Source organism: Carlito syrichta, unplaced genomic scaffold (assembly GCF_000164805.1).
Source record: "Carlito syrichta isolate Samal-C Ts95f unplaced genomic scaffold, Tarsius_syrichta-2.0.1 Scaffold50926, whole genome shotgun sequence".
Lineage (NCBI taxonomy): Eukaryota > Metazoa > Chordata > Mammalia > Primates > Tarsiidae > Carlito > Carlito syrichta.
Window position 1 is genome coordinate 129,142 of NW_006995022.1, and position 24,172 is coordinate 153,313.

The 24,172-nt window shown below is 34.2% G+C and overlaps 1 protein-coding gene across 2 annotated transcripts in view; it reads left to right on the top strand.

The window, feature by feature from the left end:
* SLC13A1 (solute carrier family 13 member 1) overlaps positions 1-14,681 on the top strand; it is a 93,597-nt gene extending 78,916 nt beyond the window's left edge. For both annotated transcript variants that reach the window (XM_008049151.2, XM_008049158.2), the window contains exons 10-15: positions 192-293; positions 3,824-3,930; positions 6,212-6,321; positions 10,486-10,647; positions 12,178-12,315; positions 14,324-14,681. In XM_008049151.2, the coding sequence (XP_008047342.1) occupies positions 192-293; positions 3,824-3,930; positions 6,212-6,321; positions 10,486-10,647; positions 12,178-12,315; positions 14,324-14,461 (757 nt within the window). In that variant the 3' untranslated portion in view covers positions 14,462-14,681. The remainder of the gene's footprint in view (positions 1-191; positions 294-3,823; positions 3,931-6,211; positions 6,322-10,485; positions 10,648-12,177; positions 12,316-14,323) is intronic.
* Positions 14,682-24,172: the final 9,491 nt, after the last annotated feature.

Sequence of the window (24,172 nt, forward strand, 5' to 3'; positions counted from 1 at the left end):
TGGGATTATGGACATAAGCCACCATGACTGACCCACGACAGTAGGACCTTTCCTAAGTGCACTGATGCTCTCAAATTATTGGCCCAGTGTTTAGCGTTCTGCTAAAATTGCTCTTGACAATAGTTCAGGGAGTTTCTACAAATGTCCTGACAGAGAAAATAAGAAATGATAGCATTGAAATTTTTCCACAGATATCAAGAAATTGTGACTTTGGTCCTCTTCATTGTAATGGCTCTGCTGTGGTTTAGTCGAGACCCTGGGTTTGTTTCTGGTTGGTCTGCACTTTTTTCAGAGTAAGTGTTCCATATTCTATTTGTCAGTCCTTCCTGGTTATTCTGTGCTTTTCTCCTATGTGGTTCCTGCAACTCTGAAAGATTGTATGAGATTATTTTTTCTTCCTTTCCCTTGAAAAGCTATTTTAATTCCAATCTTTTCAGGAAAAACAAAATCTAAGGAATGAAATCTAAAGTAAGACCACAGAAAGGATAACCACACTACCCTCTAGCCTTCTTCCACTAGAAAAGGCTAGTCTCATCCTTACAAACTTAGAAATATCACCTGCAGAAAGACTATGTTTTCTGGTGATCAGCAGTTCAGAATTTGGAGTCACACTGCATGGGCTCCATTCTACACTCTTGAACTTACTTGGGACAAGTCGCTTAACTTTCCGTTTCTTCATCTGTATTATGAAGGTAATAATGGCACTCAGAATTGTACTGCCCTTCTCCCTATAGGAAGTACTATAAAAATGTTTGTTTGTTTATTATTTTGAATCAGGATCTCTTTCTGTCATCCAGGCTGGAGTGCTATGGCACAATTACACCTCACCACAGCCTCAGCCTCCTGGGCTCAAGTGATCCTTCCACCTCAGTCCTCCAAGTAGCTGGAACTACAGGCGGGCACCACCACACCTGGCTAATTATTTATTTATGTATTTATATATTTATTTTTTTGTCGAGATGAGGTCTCATGTTGTTCAGTCTGGTCTCCAACTCCTGGGTTCTAGCAATCCTCCCACCTCAGTCTCCCAATGTACTAGGATTACAGGCATGAGCCACCATGCCCTGCCTATAAATGTTTATTATATGCAATAAATGCCACTTACGGCCTTTTAATACTCTGATATACATTCATATTCTGTGATTTCTGCCAACTTAATTTTATTTACTTTTTCAGAGGACTGTTTATTTGGTTCAATAGGTCGCCTTTTCCTTCATTTGTGTACATATTTTTGCCCTAGTTCACTATAGATTCAGCCCATCCTCCATTGCATAGATAAGGAATCCTTGAATAAGTGATGACAGATTTTAAAAGCTCATGCTAGAAGCTGAGTCAGAGTTAATTTTATCTCTCAGTGTTTTATATACCAGCAGTCATTGCTGAGTCATGAGCAGCGATGGGTAAGAGTATAGCATAATTTTCTAAATTAAGGATCATCCTACATGTCAATATAAATAATTTGGTTGTGAGATTTGTGTTCCCAATCTATCTTTTACTGAACTGCTCTAATTTCTAAATTCAGCAGATTTCTTACTTAGACTTCCTGTTTCACATTCCCCAGTAAGAGTCCAAGTATTTAGGGGCAGAAACAAAAATACTTTAGGTCAAATATATTCTGCCCACATGGAATAAAGAAATGCCTCTTTTCCTGAATCAAAACCATCTGGTTTTATAGGCATTTTCCATATTTTCTAAAGGGTGAAAAGTCTGAATGCAAATTTCTGATGATCACACAAGTCAAGTAATACAACGTGGTAGCATGTTTTAAAGGATTGACTTCAACTTTTTAAACTTTCTGTTTCCTCTGGGAGTAAAACTTTTCATTTTGAGAGTTCTAAGCAAAAAGCATCAGTCAATTATTTAAAGCAAGTTATTGTTTAATAGTCGATTAGTACTTTGTGATTTTACAGAAGGATCTAGACCAGTATAAAAAAATCAATTATTGCCCCTTTATAAAATTCACCTCCTATCATTCTAGGTAAGAGAGTCTTTCTTTAAACAACAGCGTGTAAGAAGTGAACGAAATCAGACAATAGTTAATAAAATCCAGTCAAGAAATCACAACAGGAAATTTATACAATCAGTTTCTAATGTGTTTCTTATGGGAGGGAAATGTAATACCAGAGATGTTTTGTTTGTAACAACAAAACAGTATATCGACTATGGGAAAGTGTTCGTGTCACCTAGAATTCCAAGAGAGAACAGTAGGAAAGGAACAAAGTTGGAAAAGGGTGGGATTTGAAAAAAAAAAAATCCAATCGATAAAATCAAAGAAAATAAAATTTGTATAAGCCTAATATCCTGTAATACTGAGACAGCCTAACTTAATTTATAATAAACTAAAGATAAGTCATGAGGAGATAATAATAGTTTTTAAATCTTTTGAAAACAAATTATTTCAGTATTTATGCTTTAATTTTATTTAAAGTATATATCCTGCAGAATACATTTGTTATGTAGAGGTTTCAGCATTTAGAATTTCTAAAGCTAGAATGATATATCAAGATTTATAACTACCACCTAATGTTTTCATTCCATCTGTTTGTACCTGGACTGAATTCAATGTGTCTTTTCATATAAAACAAAATCCGGTAACAAGATGTCTGGCCCAATTTGCTAAAAATTCAATCAAAAATTATAAGTGAAATAAAATAAATAAGAACAAATAAAATTATAAATTTAGTTTGTAAAGTGAAATATGCTAAGGTAGATTTTTAAATCAATAATGAAACAAAATAAGTCTATGCTTAAGAAAAGTTGGCTGCTTTAAGAATTGCTAGATTGAGGGGCAGCCCCTTCGGGTCCCCTCCCACTGTGGGAGTTCTTCTGTTCTCTCAATAAATCCTGCTTTCTCACTTTAAAAAAAATAAAGAATTGCCAGATTGAGAAAGATGAGGCATTTCCTTAATTTTTTAGATTTTTCAAGTAAATTGCAGAACTAGAGAAGCTTTTGTGGTATATACACGTTGCTGGTCTACAAAATAGCAAAATAATTTTAGGGTGTCCATATTTCTTCTCAAGCTACAAAAATGCATTCACTGATATTGCTGACTTTTAAAATTATATTTGATTTACACTTATTTTATTTCTATTTGGGTTTCCAGGTTCTTCTTAATTGTTGAGGCTACTGGGAACCTGTCTTATTTGCTGAAATGGCCTAGTGACTCTAAGACTCTTAATTTGTTCAGTGATCATTTATGGGCATTGCATAAGCCACTCCAATAATTAATATTCTTCATTGCATTTCATAGGATGCAAAGCACTTAATAGTTTGATTTCATTTGTATAACCACAGAAGCAGGTGCAGGTGTAATACCTTAGAAAACAGACTGATTCCTTTTTGCAATTTACAGAAGAGTTTTAGGGGACTCCAGAAACATCATGCCTTGCCACAATGTGATAGAAGGATGTTACAAAGAATAGGAGTCCTACAAGTAAGGCTTTGCCTACTCTGGCAATTGTTTCAACCTGAATTCTCTGCCAACATAATTATAAGAAACAATTCAAAGAAAAAATGTTTTACAAATATGTAAAGTTATCTTAAAGGGAAATTTGCCACGTTGGTCTTGTACATCAGCATGTGTATACATCGGTACCGAGATAAGGAGAAATATATGGAAACAGAGGGAATGTGGTCTAAGATTGTTTATTCTAGTATTATGCCATTTAGTTGGGAATCTATGAATTTTTGGAGCAGATTATCCAGAATAAATAACCTATACCACCACTACTTCTGAAACACTATCAGCATACCTGATTGATGGTTTAGCTCATGTGAGTTCTTGATGCTATTTCTTTAATACACGTATTTGTCCTTTTTCAGGTACTCTGGTTTTGCTACAGATTCAACTGTGGCCTTACTTGTAGGACTCCTATTCTTTCTTATCCCAGCTAAGAAGCTGACTAAAACTACACCAACAGGAGAAATTGGTTGAGTATCATTTCTAATTCTGACTAAATCTTATAGAAGATCAAAAAGTGTAAAATGCCATCTGTTTCAGTTAGCACTGACAACAAGAGTGATCATACGCAGTAGGTACAACCCTTGGCTCAGTATGCCCTATTTGTACCCTGCAATCCTCTATTCAGTCAACACATCCTCCACCCACAAGAGGGATCATCTTACTTTGCAGAAGTGAGAAATAGATTTCCTTTTGCACCATGTTTGCGCTCTGTTACGAGTGGTACTATTTGACTCATGATAACCCATTTTCCCTACCATAATTAGAATTAATCTTACTATTGGAAAACATAGGGACAAAAATGTATAGGTAATTGCTTCATGATGAGCCCTTGGTAATAAATGTTGAGTATCTAAAAAAGGTGAGGAATGTCAAGAGAAAGAGCGTTGGCAGCTTTATAGTAGTCCTGGAGAAAAAGCAGATCAATCTAATTTACCCATAATCTAGAGTCAGAATTAGAAGAAAAGGTATTCAGTGGTAGCATTCACTGTATTTACCTCACTTGGACAAAGAAGTGTGCATATTTGCATGGGCATACCACCACCACCACCCATCCACACATGCACACTTCCTAATCTTAGGATTCATCCATATCTTTTCTCTATACTAACTCAGCGTGTTTTGGGTAATTAGATTCCTGTAATGTCAGTGTGGGACAAATGGTTTGTAACTGTCTGGAAATAAACCATGAGAGCTGTAGTTTATCCGTTTGCCCTTACTGGAATTCATGCAGTTGGGTTAGCCCACCTGACTTTTTGAGGCAGAATCCCTAGGCTAATTAGTTAATCCCTAGGTTAATTAATGTACCAGATTTCTAGGACATGATAAGTGTGAACCACATATCATAGAAATAAATATCTTTTGTTTTTTACTTGAGATTAGCATATCTCAATGTATGTTAAGGAACTGTTGTAATATGAAGTGCTGATTTCTGTGAGACTCCGAGACTCTGACCATAGCAGTCAAAGTAGCGAGTCTGAGGATAGCTTCAGCTTTCCTGGTTCCCACATCTGAACCCCCTCCCTTGTTCATTCCTTCTTCCTCTCATTCTTCAACACCTGTTCTCTCTGATAATCTTATTCATACAAGGCTTTAAAATGACAAATAAGACATAATATGTTAAATTTTAAATAAGTAGAACATTTCAGTGATGTTTACTTTTTAATTGGATTTATGGCCATAATCCAAGTAGGAAACCTGGCAACAAAATTTCAGTCATCAGGTTTGATTTTGGGGAAAGAAGATAGAAAGGAAGCTTAGGAGTAAACTTAAAATCTTACTGTGTAGAAGGCTGCCTGTTATATACAAATGTTAAATGTGTATAATATATCCCCAATGAACTAATTTATCCACAAATCGATGGAGAGATCATAACCCAAATATCAAGAGAAATCTCTATAATTGTTTTATGAGCATGTTAAGAATCTCACAAATCATATTTAAATTGTTCAATCTGAACCTTGAATTATCTTTAAACTGGAATTCTGGTGAATTCATCATTATCCTTCTTTTTTTTTTTTGAGTTGGAGTCTCACTCTATCGCCCGTCCTGGAATGCAGTGACAGCTCCTGGCCACCGCAGCCTCGACCCACTGGGCTCTGGCAATCCTTCCGCCTCAGCCTTCCGAGTAGCCAGAATTACAGGCACGCGCTACCATGCCCGGCTAATTTTTTGATTTTATTGTAGAGATGAGGTCTCGCTGCCCAGGCGGGTCTTGAACCCGCGGGCTCAGGCAATCTACTCACCTCAGCCTCCCAAAGGCGCGGGATTACAGGCTGAGCCACCAAGCCCGGCTCATTATCCTTCTTATAATTTTTAAAATGATAAAATTTTCAAGTAAATATTAGTAAATATAATTAAAATTCACATTGATCCTCTGGGAACCAGTGAATATTATAGACATTTTGCAGAGCAAAGAACAGTATAGTCTAATGCACTTCATTACAGCAGGCAAAGTTGATAGTGGAATGAATGAGTGAATGAGTAAGTAGCATTATAAGTGTCAATGTTATAATTCATCTAAGTATATTCTATATTACTATCAAAAGGAATTTTCTAAGTTATAGCATTTTTTTAAATAATATAATGTTCTACCTAGACCAGGTTGAAATTTTTCAAAGTCCAGATTACTTCTTTAAAAGCAATATAGGAATATTACAAACTTCTTGCAAGATGGCTATTTAGGATACCAAAAAAGTCATATTGTGATATTTTAAGCAATGTGTAACTATAGATCTTTTGTTTTGCAGTTGCTTTTGATTACTCTCCACTGATTACCTGGAAGGAATTTCAGTCATTCATGCCCTGGGATATAGCAATTCTTGTCGGCGGAGGGTTTGCGCTGGCAGATGGTTGTGAGGTAATATGCAGCATCTAAGATATTTAACAATTAATTACACTGTTCAAAGAAGAACGCAGAGACATTCAAGCTTTGGACATATTCAGCTTTACTCTGTCATTTTAAAGGTCCAAATTTTAATAGCTATGCAGCGTGTATACCACAGAGATGAGGTGAGTTCAGAGTTCAAGAAATTTTACAGGCTGCAAGCATAAAACACTATTTTTATGGTGTTTCAGCATGACAAAAGAAATAACACAAAAAATATAAAGATTCTTAAGCCATGAAATAGTATTAGAAGACCAGCTTTGTAAGAAAAAACTTACATAAGAATGATATGTAAAGTAACTACTAGTGAAACAAATGGTTTGTTTGTTTGTTTATGCCTTTACTTTATTTCATGATGACTTTGAGTAGTTCTTGACTTCTTATATCATGATCCTGTCGCTGTTAAAAATAAAAGGATGAGAAATAATATTAGCATTAATGGTATTTAATAAATGTTTATTGGATAAAATCTAGAGAGGATTTCACATAAGTATGTCTAATATTATATTATGCCTAATCTTAGGAAGAAATCCAAAGATCATAAGAAATAAGATGGTTATTTCTTTGGCCTATCTTTCTAACTGATATAAAGCTGCAGTTTGGGGGAAGCCCTTGCCCTGGTCATTATAGTGTTGCTGGAAGAAAAATATCTTCTCCAAAAATTCCATGAAATTCCTATATGATTAAATTAATAATTAAAAAAAACCAAACACTTCTGGATGTATAGCCTGATGTGAAGTACTCAAAACGGATGGCTGTTCTGTTTCCTTACTAGATTATTCAATTGAAAATAATAGTGAGAAAAGTGCTGTCAGGAAGTTAAATTTTTGTACTTCTCAAAACAAATAACTGTCCCTTCTCTTTTCACAGCCTATAAGAAGATTGTTCTCTACTTCTAAATTTATTGACAGTATCTAAATTGCATCCAATTAGATGAGTTTCAGAAAGAATATTTAGTAAAAGCTGCAAGTCTTGGAAATGGTCTGAATACTGAGTGTCATTTATGGCATTGTTTTAAGGTCTAGATTTGACTTGCCTCATAGGCCTTCCAAATAAAAATCGTAGATATATAAGACAAATACACTTCTTTCCTATTATTTCAGCAGGAGCAAGATCTGGATTCTCAGAATAAAAACACTTCTATTCCTATGTCTGGAAATTTGAATTGTGAGGAAATCAGAATCAACAAATCTGGCACTGATATGAGCTCTGCTCATTTCTCTTTTGTTTAATGTCTGTTTAGATAGGACACGAGACATTCAAAGTGGTTTTGAAAGCATTGGCCAGACCATAGCAAATAAAAATCTGAGGAAATGAAAAGATGTGAACTAAGTCTGATAAACATGTTTTTCTCAGTGAAAGAATTAGGGAAACCATGGATGGAGGTCTAGTTTGCTATAAAAATCTTAGGACATAAAATCAGATCTCTATGGGATATTCAGAGTAAACCTATCCCAAAAGCTAGATTAAAAGCCTTGAGCTTAAAAATATGGCTATAGACACATATGCCCCTAAAAGGGGGGTTTACAAATATTTGGAGTTAAACTTTAAACATTTTATTCCAATTATAATTAGTCCAGCAAATGTACAAAACCAGATATCCATTATAGTTGGGAACAGAATAGTGAGATACCAATTGCTAGACATTTATCTCATTACAATGACTTTTCTCTTAAATGCCCTTGATTTTGTTTTAACATGGTCTATCTCTCATGAGCTTTTTTTTAATCACTTTTAAATTCTTATCAGTGAATAACTCCTCATACATACCTCAAAATTCCCTTAGGTTAAACATGGAGGATTTAACACTATTTATTTCAGTATCTCCACTAAAATAGCAATAACAGAATAAAGGCTTGCCAGTCCATGAAAACAAAGGTGACATGACAGGGACAATAACAGATACTGATAAAATGTAGGTAATGGAAAGAGGACGTTTGAGGGTAACTGACTTTATATAAGTAGAAGATGTAGTGAATGATGAAATCTGTAGTCTGGAAAATGAAAGATCCAATAAGAAATAAGATGATTTATCCATAGAATCTTAGAAAAGCTCAGGATTTGGAGGTAGCAGATACCTCTGAAAGCTAGGATAAAGCCAGAGCAAAACATGAGGGAGGTTTAAAAAGTGTTCAAGGAGCTGTGGGCCTCCCAGATATTTACTCAAGCCTGAATAGCCAGGCAACTGTCTTCTCCCTGAAAGAAAACTGAGATTTCCTATGCAGCAAAATTGAACCAATGATATATTGGCTCACAAAGAAGTAAGAAAATTAGAACCTCAATCCAAAATGTCCAACACACAACTAATATGAATTTCAGAAAGAAAGGGAAAATCGAGAGGAATAACATTTCTGAAAAATAATATGAGATATTTCCCAGAACTGGAGACTTTGAGATTCTGGACTGAGAGAGCTACTGAGTGCCCAGTACTCTCAGGATGATGGTATGATCTCAGTGGCCTCCAGAGAAGGGAAACAATATGTGATGTTATCTCTTCCACGTCTAATTAGACATAGACTAAATGTATTCTTAAAGTGTATGTATGCTAGGATGAATTTGTGTCAATGTGACTAGAATGGTAGAGAGTTTTTGTGGGGTTTTTTTTTGTCTGAAAGTCATAACAAGAAACAAACAAACAAAAATATAAGTCAAAACCACATATGATATATGGTACTCACATCTGGGAATGTTTGTGCCAATTTCTTATCTCAATGTGTACCGCTTGTAATTAGAGCATTTTTAATGCCAATTCCACTTGTCATGTGTATAAGTTTCATACAGCTCATTGAAATCTCACAAAAGGAGAATTTTCAGTTCCATTGGAGGTTAAAAACAAAAAAGAACATGCTGGCCAATCTGAGTGCAATCATTTTTTCTGTACTATCTCTAATGATTCAAAGATCAGAATGTGATCAGGTTTCTAAAAATTCCAAGTAGAAGTCACTGTAAATAGAGCAATGACCTAAAACTGCTGAGTGACAATTGCTCCGAATCTAGAATTCTACAAATACTAACCTATCAAAACAGTGTGAAAAGAAATTAAGAAGATTTTCAGACAGGTAGAGACTCAAAAAATATACCCATCCTTGCATCAATTCTCAGGAAGTTATGCAAGGATGTACTCCCACATCACAAAGGAGTAAACAAGAAAGGATTCCCATAAAGTGGGCAGGAAAAGGAGAGATTCACAGTGTGAAGGTAAAGAGGGTTTCCAGAACAACAGCAGTTGAGTAAATTGAAGGAGCAACTAAACCAGATTAAGCAGGAGGAAAGAATATTCCAGAGTAGACATCTTTTGGGGGGGGGGCATGAAAAAGTTTACCTGATATGTTTGTCTATTTGTCGGGGAGTTTTTCCTGGAGAGGGTGAGGAATTAGTGATAGGTACTTTAAAAACTAAACAAACATTAAAAAAAAAGAGGTAGTTATTTCCTGGTGGCAGGGAGGTGGAGTAAAATAAAGTAAACCCAATCATACTATGCTAAGAGGTTTAGCTATACACAATATTTATATAATCATAATGGTAAACATTAAACATTTATTTAACAAAAAATGTCAATATATGAATATAGGGGAATGAAGAGGCAAGAAATATATGTATGTATGGATGGTACAAGAAAACTAATCCTCATGTAACACAGAAAGTCAGTAACAATGTCTAAATCCTAAAATTAAGGAAAAAAGCATAATTAAAATACTACTTTAAAAGATGACTATCAATACCTCAATATAGCTATAAACAGCTAGGAAGAGTTGGAAGTTGTTGCTTCTAGAGAATATAATTTGAGAAAAGGGAAAGGTGAACCAGGAGGTCTACTCTTTTCTTAAAATTTCACAATGCTATATGTCTTGCTAAAATATCCACATATATTAATTAGATGCAATTAAAATTTAATTGAAAAACAATGCGAAGACATTTCAAACTTCCTAAAACATGCCAATAGCATTAAAATAAGAATAAGTGACAGCTCCTTTATTATCAAAGCCACCAGATGAACCAAACCACAGAAAAATGAGAGACAACAATTATATTTTAGAAACTGAACTTTCAGAACAGATAACTTTTTCATGTATGTAAATTGTGCTTGATTCAAATGAGTTATTAATGAATAACAGATTTTGCAAATTTGTTTTTTAGGAGTCAGGGCTATCTAAATGGATAGGAAATAAATTATCTCCTCTGGGTTCACTACCAGTATGGCTGATAATTCTGATATCATCTTTGATGGTCACGTCTTTAACTGAAGTAGCCAGCAATCCAGCTACCATTACCCTTCTTCTCCCAATATTATCTCCATTGGTAAGTATCCCATTTTCCCCATTTATACTCTTCAAGAGTTATGTTCTACTTTGGAATGCTGTCCTCATATTGTGATATGGTATCTTGGGGAGGGGAGTTAAATGAGCTTCCTTTAAGTAACTTACAGTGTGGTCTTTATTTGCATTCATGCTTTTAGTGGACCTTGACTCAACTGTCTTCAAATTTTTATGTTCAAGCAACATGTTCTTCAGTGAACCACTTACTTTCTCTCAGTTCAATTTTTTTCATTTGCAGATAAATGAAAGGGTCAGACTAGATCCATTTCAGTTCTAAAACAGGACTCAGTGTTTCTTGGCAACCGTAGTATTTAGATTTCTAACACTGTCACTTCTCACTCCAGAATATTGTTTCTAAATTTCTGAGAAGTGCTTCATATAAGTGATTTGCAAAGGAATGAAAAATTTGACTTATACTTAAGAATTCAGGCTTAAATATCTTAGACACAGTTTTCTACTGCCCGGGGAAGAATTTTTTTTTTTTTTTTTAAAGTAAGAAGTGGGTTGTCTAAGAGAGACAGGATGAGAATGTCTTGTTTTCTTTTCTCCATCTAGCTAGCAATTACAAGAAACAGTGAGCTTTAAGTAAAATGTTTTTCTTATTGGGAGGGATGAATTTGGTGAAAGCAAAGCATTTTAAATTAAGAGGATTGTCTTTCTGGAATTGTTCCTCTACCAGCTCAAGGGGCATATGTTGATGTTCTTAAGCTGCTACTTCAAATTAGGAAAAAATATATATATATATACATGTAGGCTGTTTATATTGGCAAAATAGCATTTGGGGTTTTTCCTGTCTTTTAAATTTATCAACATGGAGCAGTTAGAAAATTATGTACTGAATTAAGAATAGTTGTAACTCTTCTTATGTGATAATCCTTAAGCAAAATTTAAATTACATAAATCACAGAAGCAGTAAAGTTTATGGTATAATGAGAAGCTCTGGAACCAGAGGAACCTGAGACCCTTAAACTCTGTTGCTTGTCAGCTGCCTGCTTTGACAAGTTACTTCAGCTGCTCTGAGACTCAGTTTGTCTGTTACTTGAGTTATGGTAATCATCTCATAAGATCATTGTGAAAAATTTAAATAAATTTATAAATTTTAAATGTATATACTATAACTATATGAAGAGAATGATACTATTATATATTATATATAAGCTATTTAGATATAAATATATGAATATATATAGAAACATTTAGCACAGCACCTAACACTAGATAAATAATAAATGGTTGCTGTTTTTACTTAGTTTCTGGAATTAAGGATACTTCATTTTCTAAGCAATGTGGACTATAATGTTCAAATCAGTACTGATAATTGTCTAAACAACAAAAGGAAGAGATACTTTTTAAACATTTTCCCTTCATGTTATAGCTGCATCGATGTGTATAATTTTATGTCATTAGGGTTCAACTTGCCTCTTGGAAAGTTTATTATAATAAATTTGTTCATTTTGATGTTTGGTGCCTGCTCTCAACATTTTACTTAGGCTACTTTTTATCTTCTAAACAGGCTGAAGCCATTCATGTGAACCCTCTTTTGATTTTGATACCTTCTACTCTGTGTACTTCATTTGCATTCCTTCTACCAGTAGCAAATCCATGTAATGCTATTGTCTTTTCCTATGGCCATCTGAAAGTCATTGATATGGTGAGTTAGACTGAAAGAATACTAGCAGATCCAATACTCATTTTGTGTGTGATGTGTTGAATTATCTTTCCTTTTATACACTAATCAACCTCTAGGAAAAGCGTGACCTGAGCTCTATTTATGAAGTTGTGTGCATGACTGATCATAGAATTGTTTTTAAGAGTGATAACCCAAAGCAAACAAGTCATTAGAATTTACGGTCACAGACACAGAGTATTGGATGCATCAGTAATACCCTGGAAGAAAGAAAAGAGCATTGAATATGCTCACCACAACAACTTAAACTTACATGTCAAGATCAAGAACCAACCTGATCAAGGCAAAAGGAAGAAACAGGTGTTAATGAAATCCAGCCATCACAGCAACACTGTGCTTTGCTGTTATAGATATTTATGCAACTAACATTTGGTCTGAAGAAGACATTGGGTTAGCGCCTGACTGATGAAAGACATCTTTCTTGTTCTGATTCTAATACTGGCACCTGATATGAAAACACAAGCAAGTAGTACTGAATAATCTTACTGATACACACATCTTTTGCCAAATACAAAATTAGTGGTAGTTAGGAGCTGGCTTGAGACTATTCTAGCCCACTTGTCCCCTAATCACCAACTTCCAAACCAACCCAAACAATGATATAATGAAAGTAAATTCAGTGAGCTGTCTGTGCAAATGCAGTTTCAAGGTAAATATCAGCTCCCTTTCTCCCATGCAGATTACCATTTCTAAACCCTGAAACATAAAAATTCTGGAACTGCCTCTATAAAGAAGTTACATAATAACCTTTTGGTAAAGAAAATATGCATAATACAATATAAGCAAGACCGGATGTATGTACATTAAAAAGAATAAGAACCGGATTCTGGAATAAATGAGGGTCTTGCTTGCATGAACAGAGAAGAGAGTTTCTGTAATATTCATTGCTAGATATCCCTTTTGCTTTGAGTCTCCATGCTTTAATGCAGAGAATGCAGTGGTAAGTAAACATTCTCTGAAAAGGGTCAGATAGTTAATATCTGAGACATTGTGGGTCATACGGTCTCTGTCACAACTACTCAACTCTGCCATTGCATCGTGAAAGTAATCAAAGAAAATATGTAAGCAAATGAGCACAGTTGTGGGCCAATAAAACTTTATTTACAAGACGGGTTCAGTGGCTCAGCCTGTAATCCCACGCCTTTGGGAGGCTGAGCTGAGTGAATTGCCTGAGTCCGTGGGTTCGAGACCCACCTGGCCAACTTGACGAGACCTCATCTCTACAATAATCCAAAAATTAGCTGGGCATGGTAGTGCACACCTGTAGTTCCAGCTACTTGGAAGGCTGAGGCGGAAGGAGAGGCGGAAGGATCGCCGGAGCCCAGCAGGTCGAGGCTGGGGTGGCCGGGAGCGGCCACTGCACTCCAGTCTGGGTGACAGAGTGAGACTCCAACTCAAAAAAAAAAAAAAAGAAAAAAAGAAACAACAAAACTTTATTTACAAAAACAGGTCAAGGGCAGTAATTTGTTAAACTCTATTTTAATAGGTAAAAAGCAATGTTGAAATTGTTCAGTGGACACCAGAATGATGATACAAGAGCTAAAGACATGAGGACTCTAAGAAAGATGAACAGAAATGGTTGTGTAAAGTCTCAATAAGAAAATGTTGAAGGATAAACTACTAATAATATTGAGTGAATATGAAGGGCACAATTATCATATTGTGTCCTGAACCTTATCCATTGAAATACAAAACCACAAAACTCACATTCTGATTTAACAGGAAATGGCAGGTTTTGAAGGGGATTTTTCTCTAATCAGAATGACTTGGGTATAATCCTAAGAGAAGCCTCACTGAGACTCTCCTTCTAAAGGGAGTTTAGTTGGGGACAATTTCTTTTAATATGAATGAAGGAGAACCCCTGATTTTAAGAAATGACAATTTTTACTAATCCTTTAGGATACATGTAAACCTAACATATATTTTCCACACTGTGTTCGAATTCTGACATTTATGCTCTTTCTTGTTCAAGGTTAAAGCTGGACTTGGTGTGAATATTGTTGGTGTTGCCGTGGTGATGCTTGGCATGTACACCTGGATTGTACCCATGTTTGACCTCTACACTTATCCTTCTTGGGCTCCTGTGATTAGTAATGAAACCATGCCATGATATGCACAAAAGTTCTGACTATCTTGTGGTAACTTTTGGAAAGCATTACTAATTCATTGCACAATGTGACTCTAACTGATGAGACATTTAAATCAGTTATGGTGTAGCTGCTGCAATTCCGGGAATATTCAAAACCTGCTGTTATAACTCAGAGTTCATATTCTTTTTGAGATGCAACCAAAGAGCATCTAAGTGCCTTCATCAAGAAACCTATCGTTGAGATTTTGCTTGTGAACCATCTGCATCTTGCTTCATCATAAGAATAATTTATAACTTGACCTTTAAAGAGATTAGGCCATTCACTTCATCTTACAGTTGGAAAACATTTCAAACACCATTTTATTATTTCAGAAACTTTCCATGAAACTAAAAATAGAAAATAGGATATACAAGTTAATTGGGTATATGGATAAATCATTTCTGTACTGTTGCTCAAGATAATTTGCTGAAAAATCAAAGCTGTGGTCATCTGGTGATGCAGACAAAAACTTTAAATGAAATATGCATTTCTTTATTTTTAAAAAATCCAGGCAGATTATTCTTAATATAAACATATGGCATGAAAATTAAAATGTATGAAGAAAATCCGAAGTCATAGCTGAATATGACTAACTAGCAGAAAACTCATAGATAAGGGTTAATTTTTACTTGACCCTGTAGATAGATTAATATAATTTCTACCTTTATGATCTCAGTGCCCTGCAAATGCATTTTGTAGAGTTATGGATAAGGCTTGCTTTATTTATTTTTCTTTTTTTTTTGAGTTGGAGTCTCACTCTGTCGCCCAGACTGGAGTGCAGTGGCTGCTCCCAGCCACCGCAAAAAATAAAAAAACATTTTTTCCAGGAAAAGTTTTTGCATTTAAAGCATAAAATATAGTATTAACTGCTTTGTGTAAATCTTCTATGTTCATTCTACTCACTTGTTTCTTTCCCTCTCATATTTTAGACATTTATTTATGATCCATAGTATTTATTACATTTCTGCCTTTTTCTAGTCATTCAATTTATTACTGCTGAATTATATGATGGATGCATTTTTTATTATAACAAATAAAATGACTTTCAAATTATGAGTAAGTTTCGGTCTCACAAAAATAATATACACATTTCAGCTTGAATAATTTTAATGAATTACTCTGTCAACTGAGTACATGAAAAATAATACTTAGTTAAAATTTGCTTAATTGAGCCATATAGTTCTCTTGCCATATCTTTATGTTTGGTTGATACATCAACAATAATTTATTCATTTCACATTTGTCCCATTTACATCAAAGTTCTCAATTTCTTTTAGTATGGGGGTTGCATACTGTCTTTGAAAGTTTCCAGAAAGCAATCCTAAACAGATGATAAAACAAACTTTTGTCCTTCCACTTTATGATAGATAATGTTTTTATTATTATCTTGATCGCCACTTAAAGGTTGACTAGACATCTTTGTCACTTTAAATTTCAGCATCTAACTTAGGATTGGATCTTATCTAGATAATAGTAGCAATTTCACTAAGTGCCTATTTACTGCCAGTTCCTGCAAGCACTTGGAAGCCTCCGCTGGCATATGTATATTTTTTCACTCACCCCAACTGCTGCTGTACATGTCAGCAACTCTGGAATTCAGACTTTCTTTCTCTTAAATGTGTGTAATGTTTTCACCATGGTATCTGGGGCTTTCTTCTTTTCTTTTCAGCTTGGGAGGTAGGAAAGTACATACTTTTAGCCAATACTACTAATGAACAGTATTAGCAAAAATTGACAAAACAATATTGTGGCACATTAATTGTGTCAATCAATTGACTTGTGTACCATGTAAATGTGCCAGTAAAAATAGCATACAATGGAGACAGAAATTAAAAGGTTTCCAAATATGGAAATCTTCATTTGTCTAGAAAAAAAAAAAGACACAGGGCTTTAATAAAGAAATAAAGGTACTTTTCTACTGCTAGTATATATAGTGGTGTCAATATGGGGGGAAGGAATCTTCCTTATGCCAAATAATTAATAATATTGGAGAACATATACAATTGTATCTGCAAGAAAATAATGGAATTACTAAAAAGAGAAAGATAAAACACAAGCAAGAATCCAGAGATTTAAACAAGAACTGAGAGTACCAACTACTAATCTCTAGAGATCTTCAAGTTCCCTGGCTACAAAGGGAACAAAGGATAGAAGACAAAGCTAGAATCCAGCCAAATTAGAATCTAAATGGAAACCAACATAGAGTTAGGATCTCAAAGGACTATATTTGGTGAAATTGTAAGCTAGGTAAAAACTCAACCCATAGAAGGACACATCAACAGAACTTTCTTGTTTTGGTCTAAGTACTAGGAGGAGGGCGATAAGATCTCCCTTGAAAATTCATAACCATGCAAGTTAGAAACCTAAAGTCTCAACACCTGGGTGTGTGTGTGTGTGTGTGTGTGTGTGTGTGTGTGTGTGTGTGTTGGGCAGAGAAAGGAGATAGGTGTAATCTGAAACTTTATTTTAGAACAATTCTGATTTGGTAGTATTCTCAAATATCTGACAAAAGAAGGAATACCTTCAAACTCAAAAAAAGGCTAAACTTTACATGAGATTTTAGTCAAGCCTTACAAATTCCACCAGGACATAAAGCACAGGATGCAAAAGTCTACATAAACAAAAGAAACAGAATCCAACGTTCAAGAAAAAATAGATATCATAATGATCAAATACAGAGTATAAAATAAGGAAGTACAATGTTTGAAAGTTATTTAAAAAGTGTTGGAAATATAAGTATGACTCAACAGAATTCTAAAAATGTCCCTTTAAGGTTTCTATTTCCTGGTTATTCAATCAAACACTGATGTCATGCTGTGAAGGTATTTTGCAGATGTAATTAAGGTTACTAATCAACTGACTTTAAAATAGAGAGTAGCCTGGTGTACCCAATGAGATCAAATGAGCCCTGAAAAACAGAAGAGGTTGACAAAGTGTCAGGTGGGTGAAACAAAACAGAATGAGAAGTTAGAGGGATTTGAAGCATGAGAAGCACTCAGCCCAGATCCACCATTGCTGGCTTTGAAGATGAAAGTGTCATAAGCCAGAGAGTGCAGGCAGCTTCTTGACATTGAGAATGACCCCTGGCTGAAACTCCTTGAGGAAACAGGAGCCACAATTTTACAGTTGTATAGAACCAAATTCTGCCAACAACCTACAGGAGACTAGTAACAGATTCTCCCTAAGTGCCTCCAGTAAGAAATGTAGATCTCCAGATTCTGTGATTTTAGGTCTGTGAGACTTACTTTGGACTTCAAATCTACAGAACTGTAAGATATTAATGAGTATTGTTCTCAACCACTACATTTGTAGAATTTGTTCTGGCAACAGAGGGAAAACAAATAAGCTATAAAAGATTGTAAAGAATAACTAGAAAGATCTGAAATATGTCAAATATAAATTTTAGTAAAGTACAATACTTTAACTGAAGAACTCACTGAATAGGTTAAATAGCACATTAAGGAAACCAGAAAAGAAAGTGTGGGAACTTAAAGATACATTCCATAAAATTAATTAATTGGAATACAGCACAGAGAGAGAATATATATGTATTCTCTCTCTGTGCTGTAAAAGATATATATATATATGTATATATATATATATATAACTCTGAAAGCGAAATTAAGAAAAACCAAGTGAGAATAAAAATGTAATCTAAATTTAATCAGAATTCCAGAACTATATAAGATAAAGAATATAGGCAGCAAAACCATTAAAAATACAATGGCTGATAGTTATTCACATTAATGAAAGAATCAAGATTTTCAGGAAGCATGATTAGCCTAAAGCATAATTTAAATTTTTTTTAAGAAAGGAAATTCATACTCACCTACATTATGGTGAATCATAGAACACCAAAAAGAATTTAGAAAAAGATCTTAATAGAGAGAAAAGACAGACTACATATAAGGAGCTGCAATTAGACTGAGGCTGTGTCAGAGTTTTACAGACTACTGAGTAGTTTCAAGTCCTGAAATAAATAACTACCTAATCTAGAATTGTATAACTGAAAAAAGAAAATCCATGTTTCAAGAATGAACTGAAAATAAGAACATTCCAAACCATCAAACACTGAGAGTTTATTATCAACCAAAGTTCACTAAGTCACCTCGAATGATATATCAAAGAAAGAAGAAAAATTATTCCAGAATTCAAGAAAGAAAATATATGGCACAGTAAAAAATGGTGAGCAAAAAAGTTGGTGAACATTTTTTAATAAAAGTTATCATTAAAATACTGGAATAGCATAATGTTTAAATCCAAAGGAGACTGAAAACATTCTAACATTGTTGCTTTATTCAGGAGAAGGGTAGAAGTAACTCACAATTTGGAAATTCATTATGTGTTATTACTTTTAAGATGACTACTAGATGAACAAAAATAAACATTTCTCAAACTAGGAATAGGAACTAGACCTGTTAGGGAAAAAATCAACCCTGCTGCTCATTGAAAATGGACTGGATTTTAAAAGTCCATGGACAAAATCATGGACTTTGCAACAACTTGGATGAATTTAGAGTCTATCATACTCAGTGATCTAACACAGAAACAAAAGACTAAATACAACATATTCTTACTTCATAAGTGAGTCCTGAACATTTATCACAATCCTACAAGAGAGGTATCAGTAGTAGTGGGAAACTGCCAGGGTGGGGAACGTAACATCACTAAGGCTACCTGATCCTAAATCATGGGAAGTAAGGACAAGTGAGAGGCCCAAGTTTCACCTGCATGTAGACCACTTGTGTACATAATACATGTACCCCACATCTTTAAAAAGAAATCTAAATAAAACCCCTGAAAAAAAGACAAGAAAGTTAAAAAAAAAAAAAGGGAATCAAAACAACTGGGACAAAATAGCAATAAAATTAGGAATCATTCTAACTATGCCAATTATTAAAATAAATATTGATGGTATAAAATTATCAATTAAAAATCAAAGATTAGCAGAATAATTTTTTTAAAGTCAGTTATGTATTATTCACATGAGAAGCTCCTAAAACATAAAGGTAGAGAAAATTTGAAAGAAACAGAATAGAAAAAAAAATGTTCCAAATACACAGTAACCAAAAAGAACTTGGTGTAACTACATTAAAGCAAGTTTCTGCCCCCAAAAGTTAGGGCAGCAATTGACTATGAATAAAATAAATTAATAAATAAATAATGTTTTTTAAATTTTAAAATTGTGGGGTATAATTCAGGGTTAGATATACAAATATTCATTGTGCAGGTACCCTTGTTGATGAGGTGTGCCCCCCCTTCCCAGACAGATTTCAGCTACTGTCAGTCCCACCTCCCCACCCCCTTACCCCCTGTAGTTTCCCACTGCTATCAATCCTTTCCCTATAGTATTACAGTAGTTGTTCAAGGTCCACTTATGAGTGAGAACATGTGATACTCAGCTCTTTGTTTCTGTGAAAGATCACTCAGTATTATAGACTCTAATTCCATTCAGGTTGCTGCGAAGTTCATGATTTTGTTCTTTTTTATGACTGCATAATATTCCATTGTGTATATGTACCACATTTTTAAAATCCAGTCTTCTTTTGATGGGCAGCATGGTTGGTTCCATATTCTTGCTATTGTGAACAATGTTGCAATAAACATACATGTGCAGGTATCTTTTTTGTAGAGTGATTTGAGTTCTTCTGGGCATATTCCCAGTAGGGGGATTGCAGGGTCATATGGAAGTTCAATTTTTAGAACTTCTAGCAATCGCCACACTAATTTCCACAGAGGCTGTACTAGTTTACACTCCCATCAACAGTGTTGAAGTGTTCTCTTTTCACCACATCCTCTCCGGCATCTCTTATTTTTTGAGTTATTGATGATAGCCATTCTGACTGGATTTAGGTGGTATCTCAGTGTAGTTTTATTTCGCATCTCCTTGAGCAGTGAGCCTGAACATTTTTTCATATATCTGTTGGCTGGTGGTATGACTTCTTTTAAAAATTGTCTATTCAGATCTTTAGCCCATTTTGTAATGGAGTTGTTTGTTTTTTTCTTTTCAGAAAGTTCGTGTTCCTTGTAGATCCTAAATGTTAGGTCAGACAGGGAGTTGGCAAATATTTTTTCCCAGTTTGTGGGCTGTCTCCCTGCTCTCTTGATGGTTTCTTTGGCTTTGCAGAAGCTTTACAGTTTAATGAAGTCCCACCTGTTTATCTTATCTCTTATAGCTTGGGCACTTTGGATTTTGATCAGGAATTGGTTGTCAGTTCCAACTTCCGTAACAGTGTCTCCTGCATTTTCTAAGGTTCTTATAGTTTGAGGTTTTACGTTTAGGTCTCTGCTCCGTTTAAAAAGTTAGGGCAACAATTGACTATGAATGAAAGAAATTAATAAATAAATAATGTTAAAAAGAAAAAAAATCACCAGAAAGCTATGAGTTTTATATTATAGGCATCTAAAAATTTACATGCAAATTATATAAAATCCAAATTGACAGAACTAGACAGAACCACCATCAAAAAGAAAAAATTAACATACCTCTTTCATAATCAGTTTATGAAAAAGAGGAACAGAATAAATACTAAAAAGATTGATAATACATTTTATATATCAAAATATTTCATCCAGCTTCTGGAAAAATATTTTCAAACACACGTCCTCTTATGAAAATTTGGCACATATAGGCCATTATTAAGTCTTAAGTTACTTCTAAGTATTAGTTATGCAAACTACCAAAATTCAATTAGCATAAATTAAAAACAAAAACTTTAAAGTTCAAATAAATATTTAAAATTCTTCCCACAAAGAAAATGCTAAACCTAGACAAACTTACCCTTAAATTTAGAAAATCTTTAGGAACAGAATTTCAATTGTGTATAAACAATTCCAGAGAATAGTAAAAGAGAGAACAGTCCCTAATTAATTTGATGAAGATGGTCTGACCTTGTTACCAAGACCAAACAATGATGCTACATAAAAGAAAAATTATGGGTTAATCTCATCCCCAAATATAGGTTTAAAAAAATCTTTAGAAATAAAAACTAACAAACCAAATTGTAAAATATAACTTTTTGTGTGTATGTATGAGTTAATTTCAAGTTGAGTTCAACACTGAAATATCTATCATAAATGTCATGTATGTTATGTAGTTAGTTTCAAGTTTAATACTGAAAAATAAGTTAATTCAATTCACCACATTAGCAAATTGTAGAAGAAAACTATATAATTATCTCCCTATGTAAAAAAAAATTTTAATGAGTTTCAAAAAAATCCATTTGTAATTTTAAAAATAATCTGGTACATCAGTAACAAAAGGAAATGTCCAAGACTTTACCACAACAAAAATGTATCAGTAAAAAGCCTAGATTCAAATCACACCTAATAGTATAAATATCAGTTCAATATCCAGTCTCTGGTCTTGAGTAAAACTGATATTTAGTGGTAGGGTTAAGGTTAAAGCTTTTTCTTTTTTATTTTTTTTTAAGATTGAAGAAAAAATGCCTGAATAACACACTACCCTTAAATATTAAATTAGAAATGCTAGCTAATGGAGTATAACAAAAAAAAGTAAATAAAAGGCAATAATAGCCAATTCTTAGTAGAATGGAAACAAACAAACTATCATTATTACAAATGATATAATTTTCTATATAGAAAATCAAAATTGATTATTATCATAAAGAAGATTCCATATATAAGTTCAATGTATAAAAATTAATTGCATTCCCATACAACAGTAACAAACTATTAGAAAGAGCAATTCCTAAAATGTGCTGTTGTGCCTAGGAATAAATCTAACAAAATGTGAATGAAAACTTTGTAAGGAAAATCATAAAACTTAAAAGGACACTGGAAAGGCCTAAGAAAATTGAAAGAACTACAAGCCTTTTAGCTCAAGTCCTGCCTCCATATTCTGTTGGGAGGGAAAGATTAAAACAGAGTATTATATTTCAGGCCTTCCAAAATAAAATAAAAAAAAAAAGCTTCAGACAATCTATACATCATCACTAAGAAATAAATATTCTTCAAGAAAATAGACAGGGACTCTAACTCATACGCACATCAATTACTTTTTTTTTTAATTTCTCAAAGATCTGTTCAATACGTGAATTATAAATGATGTACCATAATCCTTACATTGACTTTTTAAAAATGAACTTTAGCTGATTGATACATGCTTCAACTTTCTGATAAAAACAACCATTATATGCTTTTCTAAACTTAATTTTTTGTTAGTTCTTCAAAGACAATGGTTCTTCTGTTCAAGTACTACAGCCACCAGTTTTCATATATAATAAATAATCTGTTAAACTATTTTCTTAATGTGGGTAGAAAGACTTGCAGTTAACCTTTTTCTGGTCCATTTTTTCCCCTTTCTCTTTATTCTTATACTGCAGAAAGTAAAAAATAACTCAAGAATAATTTTTGAAGTCCTGTTTCCTCTTTTAATAAACTAGTTATAAGTAGATGGGATAATATTTTCTCCCCCAGTCATACCTAAAATTACTAACGTAAAAAAGGAAATTGAGTCAGTATACAGTAATAGTTGAAGTGAACTTCTTTCTCAGTCTTAGCAGCAATTGCTCAGAAATCTGTGCATCTTTACTCACTGTTTTTGCCATGTGAACCATGATGTTGATGAATTATATCAACAAAGACCCACAAATTCTTCCTTCAGCCTGCCCCAGTAAAATCTAAACAGACTTGCTGGTCTTCTCACTCACAACATTGGCTCACATTCAAAAGGCTCCAGAAGGAGAGAAAATCCAAAGTAATGACCATGAAATGAAGGCCTGACTTACTTTAATAGCTTGTGATGGTAAGAAAATCTTATGACCTTATAAACACATTCAGCTTTGGGGGTGTTAACATGTTATTAATTTAGTAGTTCCTCTTTTAGAGCTAGAGCAGGGACTGCCTTTCTTTGTTCTGCTAGTGCTAAATATCATATAAATGAAATCGATGTGGTCCCACTAAAAGAGCACAGAATTTGGATTCAGAAGACCCGAACTCAAGTTCCAATTCCACCATTTATTAGTACTGAAGCATTGAGTCCATCAGATAACCACTCTGAGCCTCATTTATCTCATTTATGATACTGAATAATATGCTACTATTACCCTACCCAGCTTTCTGGTCTATCTCTCCCCACTACATAAAGGAAAAGTTATTGGGAGGAGACAACAATACTGAGCATAAAACTCTAGTGTATAGAGCAATTTTACAGCCTGTGCTTGAGTGTGCAAAAATGGAAATGTCTTTTGGTTTTATTCTACATCTTGGTATATATAATTAGCTCTCAAATCCCTTTTGCATTGCAGTAAAACATTTAGTCTACTAAATCAAAGTCACTTTTGTTATTTCAGTGTCTTAATTGTGATTTTAGAGTTCAACTTACATCAACCCAGTTTTTGCTTTGTAGGTTCCCTCTTTTGTTCCTCTCTCCCAGCAGTGTCCATCCAATTTCTGTGGGCCTCACATGTGAAGCTTTCACTGAGTAAGATGCCTCTGGCCTTTTTGACTAGTAATTGTTCATGGTGGCTTCCACTGAGATCTGCCATTCCACTGAGATTCTGTGAAATGTATGTTTCCCATCAGTTTTATTATTAGTTTCTGATTCCAAAATTTACCCAGGTTCTTGAGCTCGTGCAACTCGTGACATCCCTGAGATCAGCATCTTTTTATCACCACTACAATCCCTATTGATCCACCACTTCAAGGACTTAGGGGAATTGGGGTGCTTT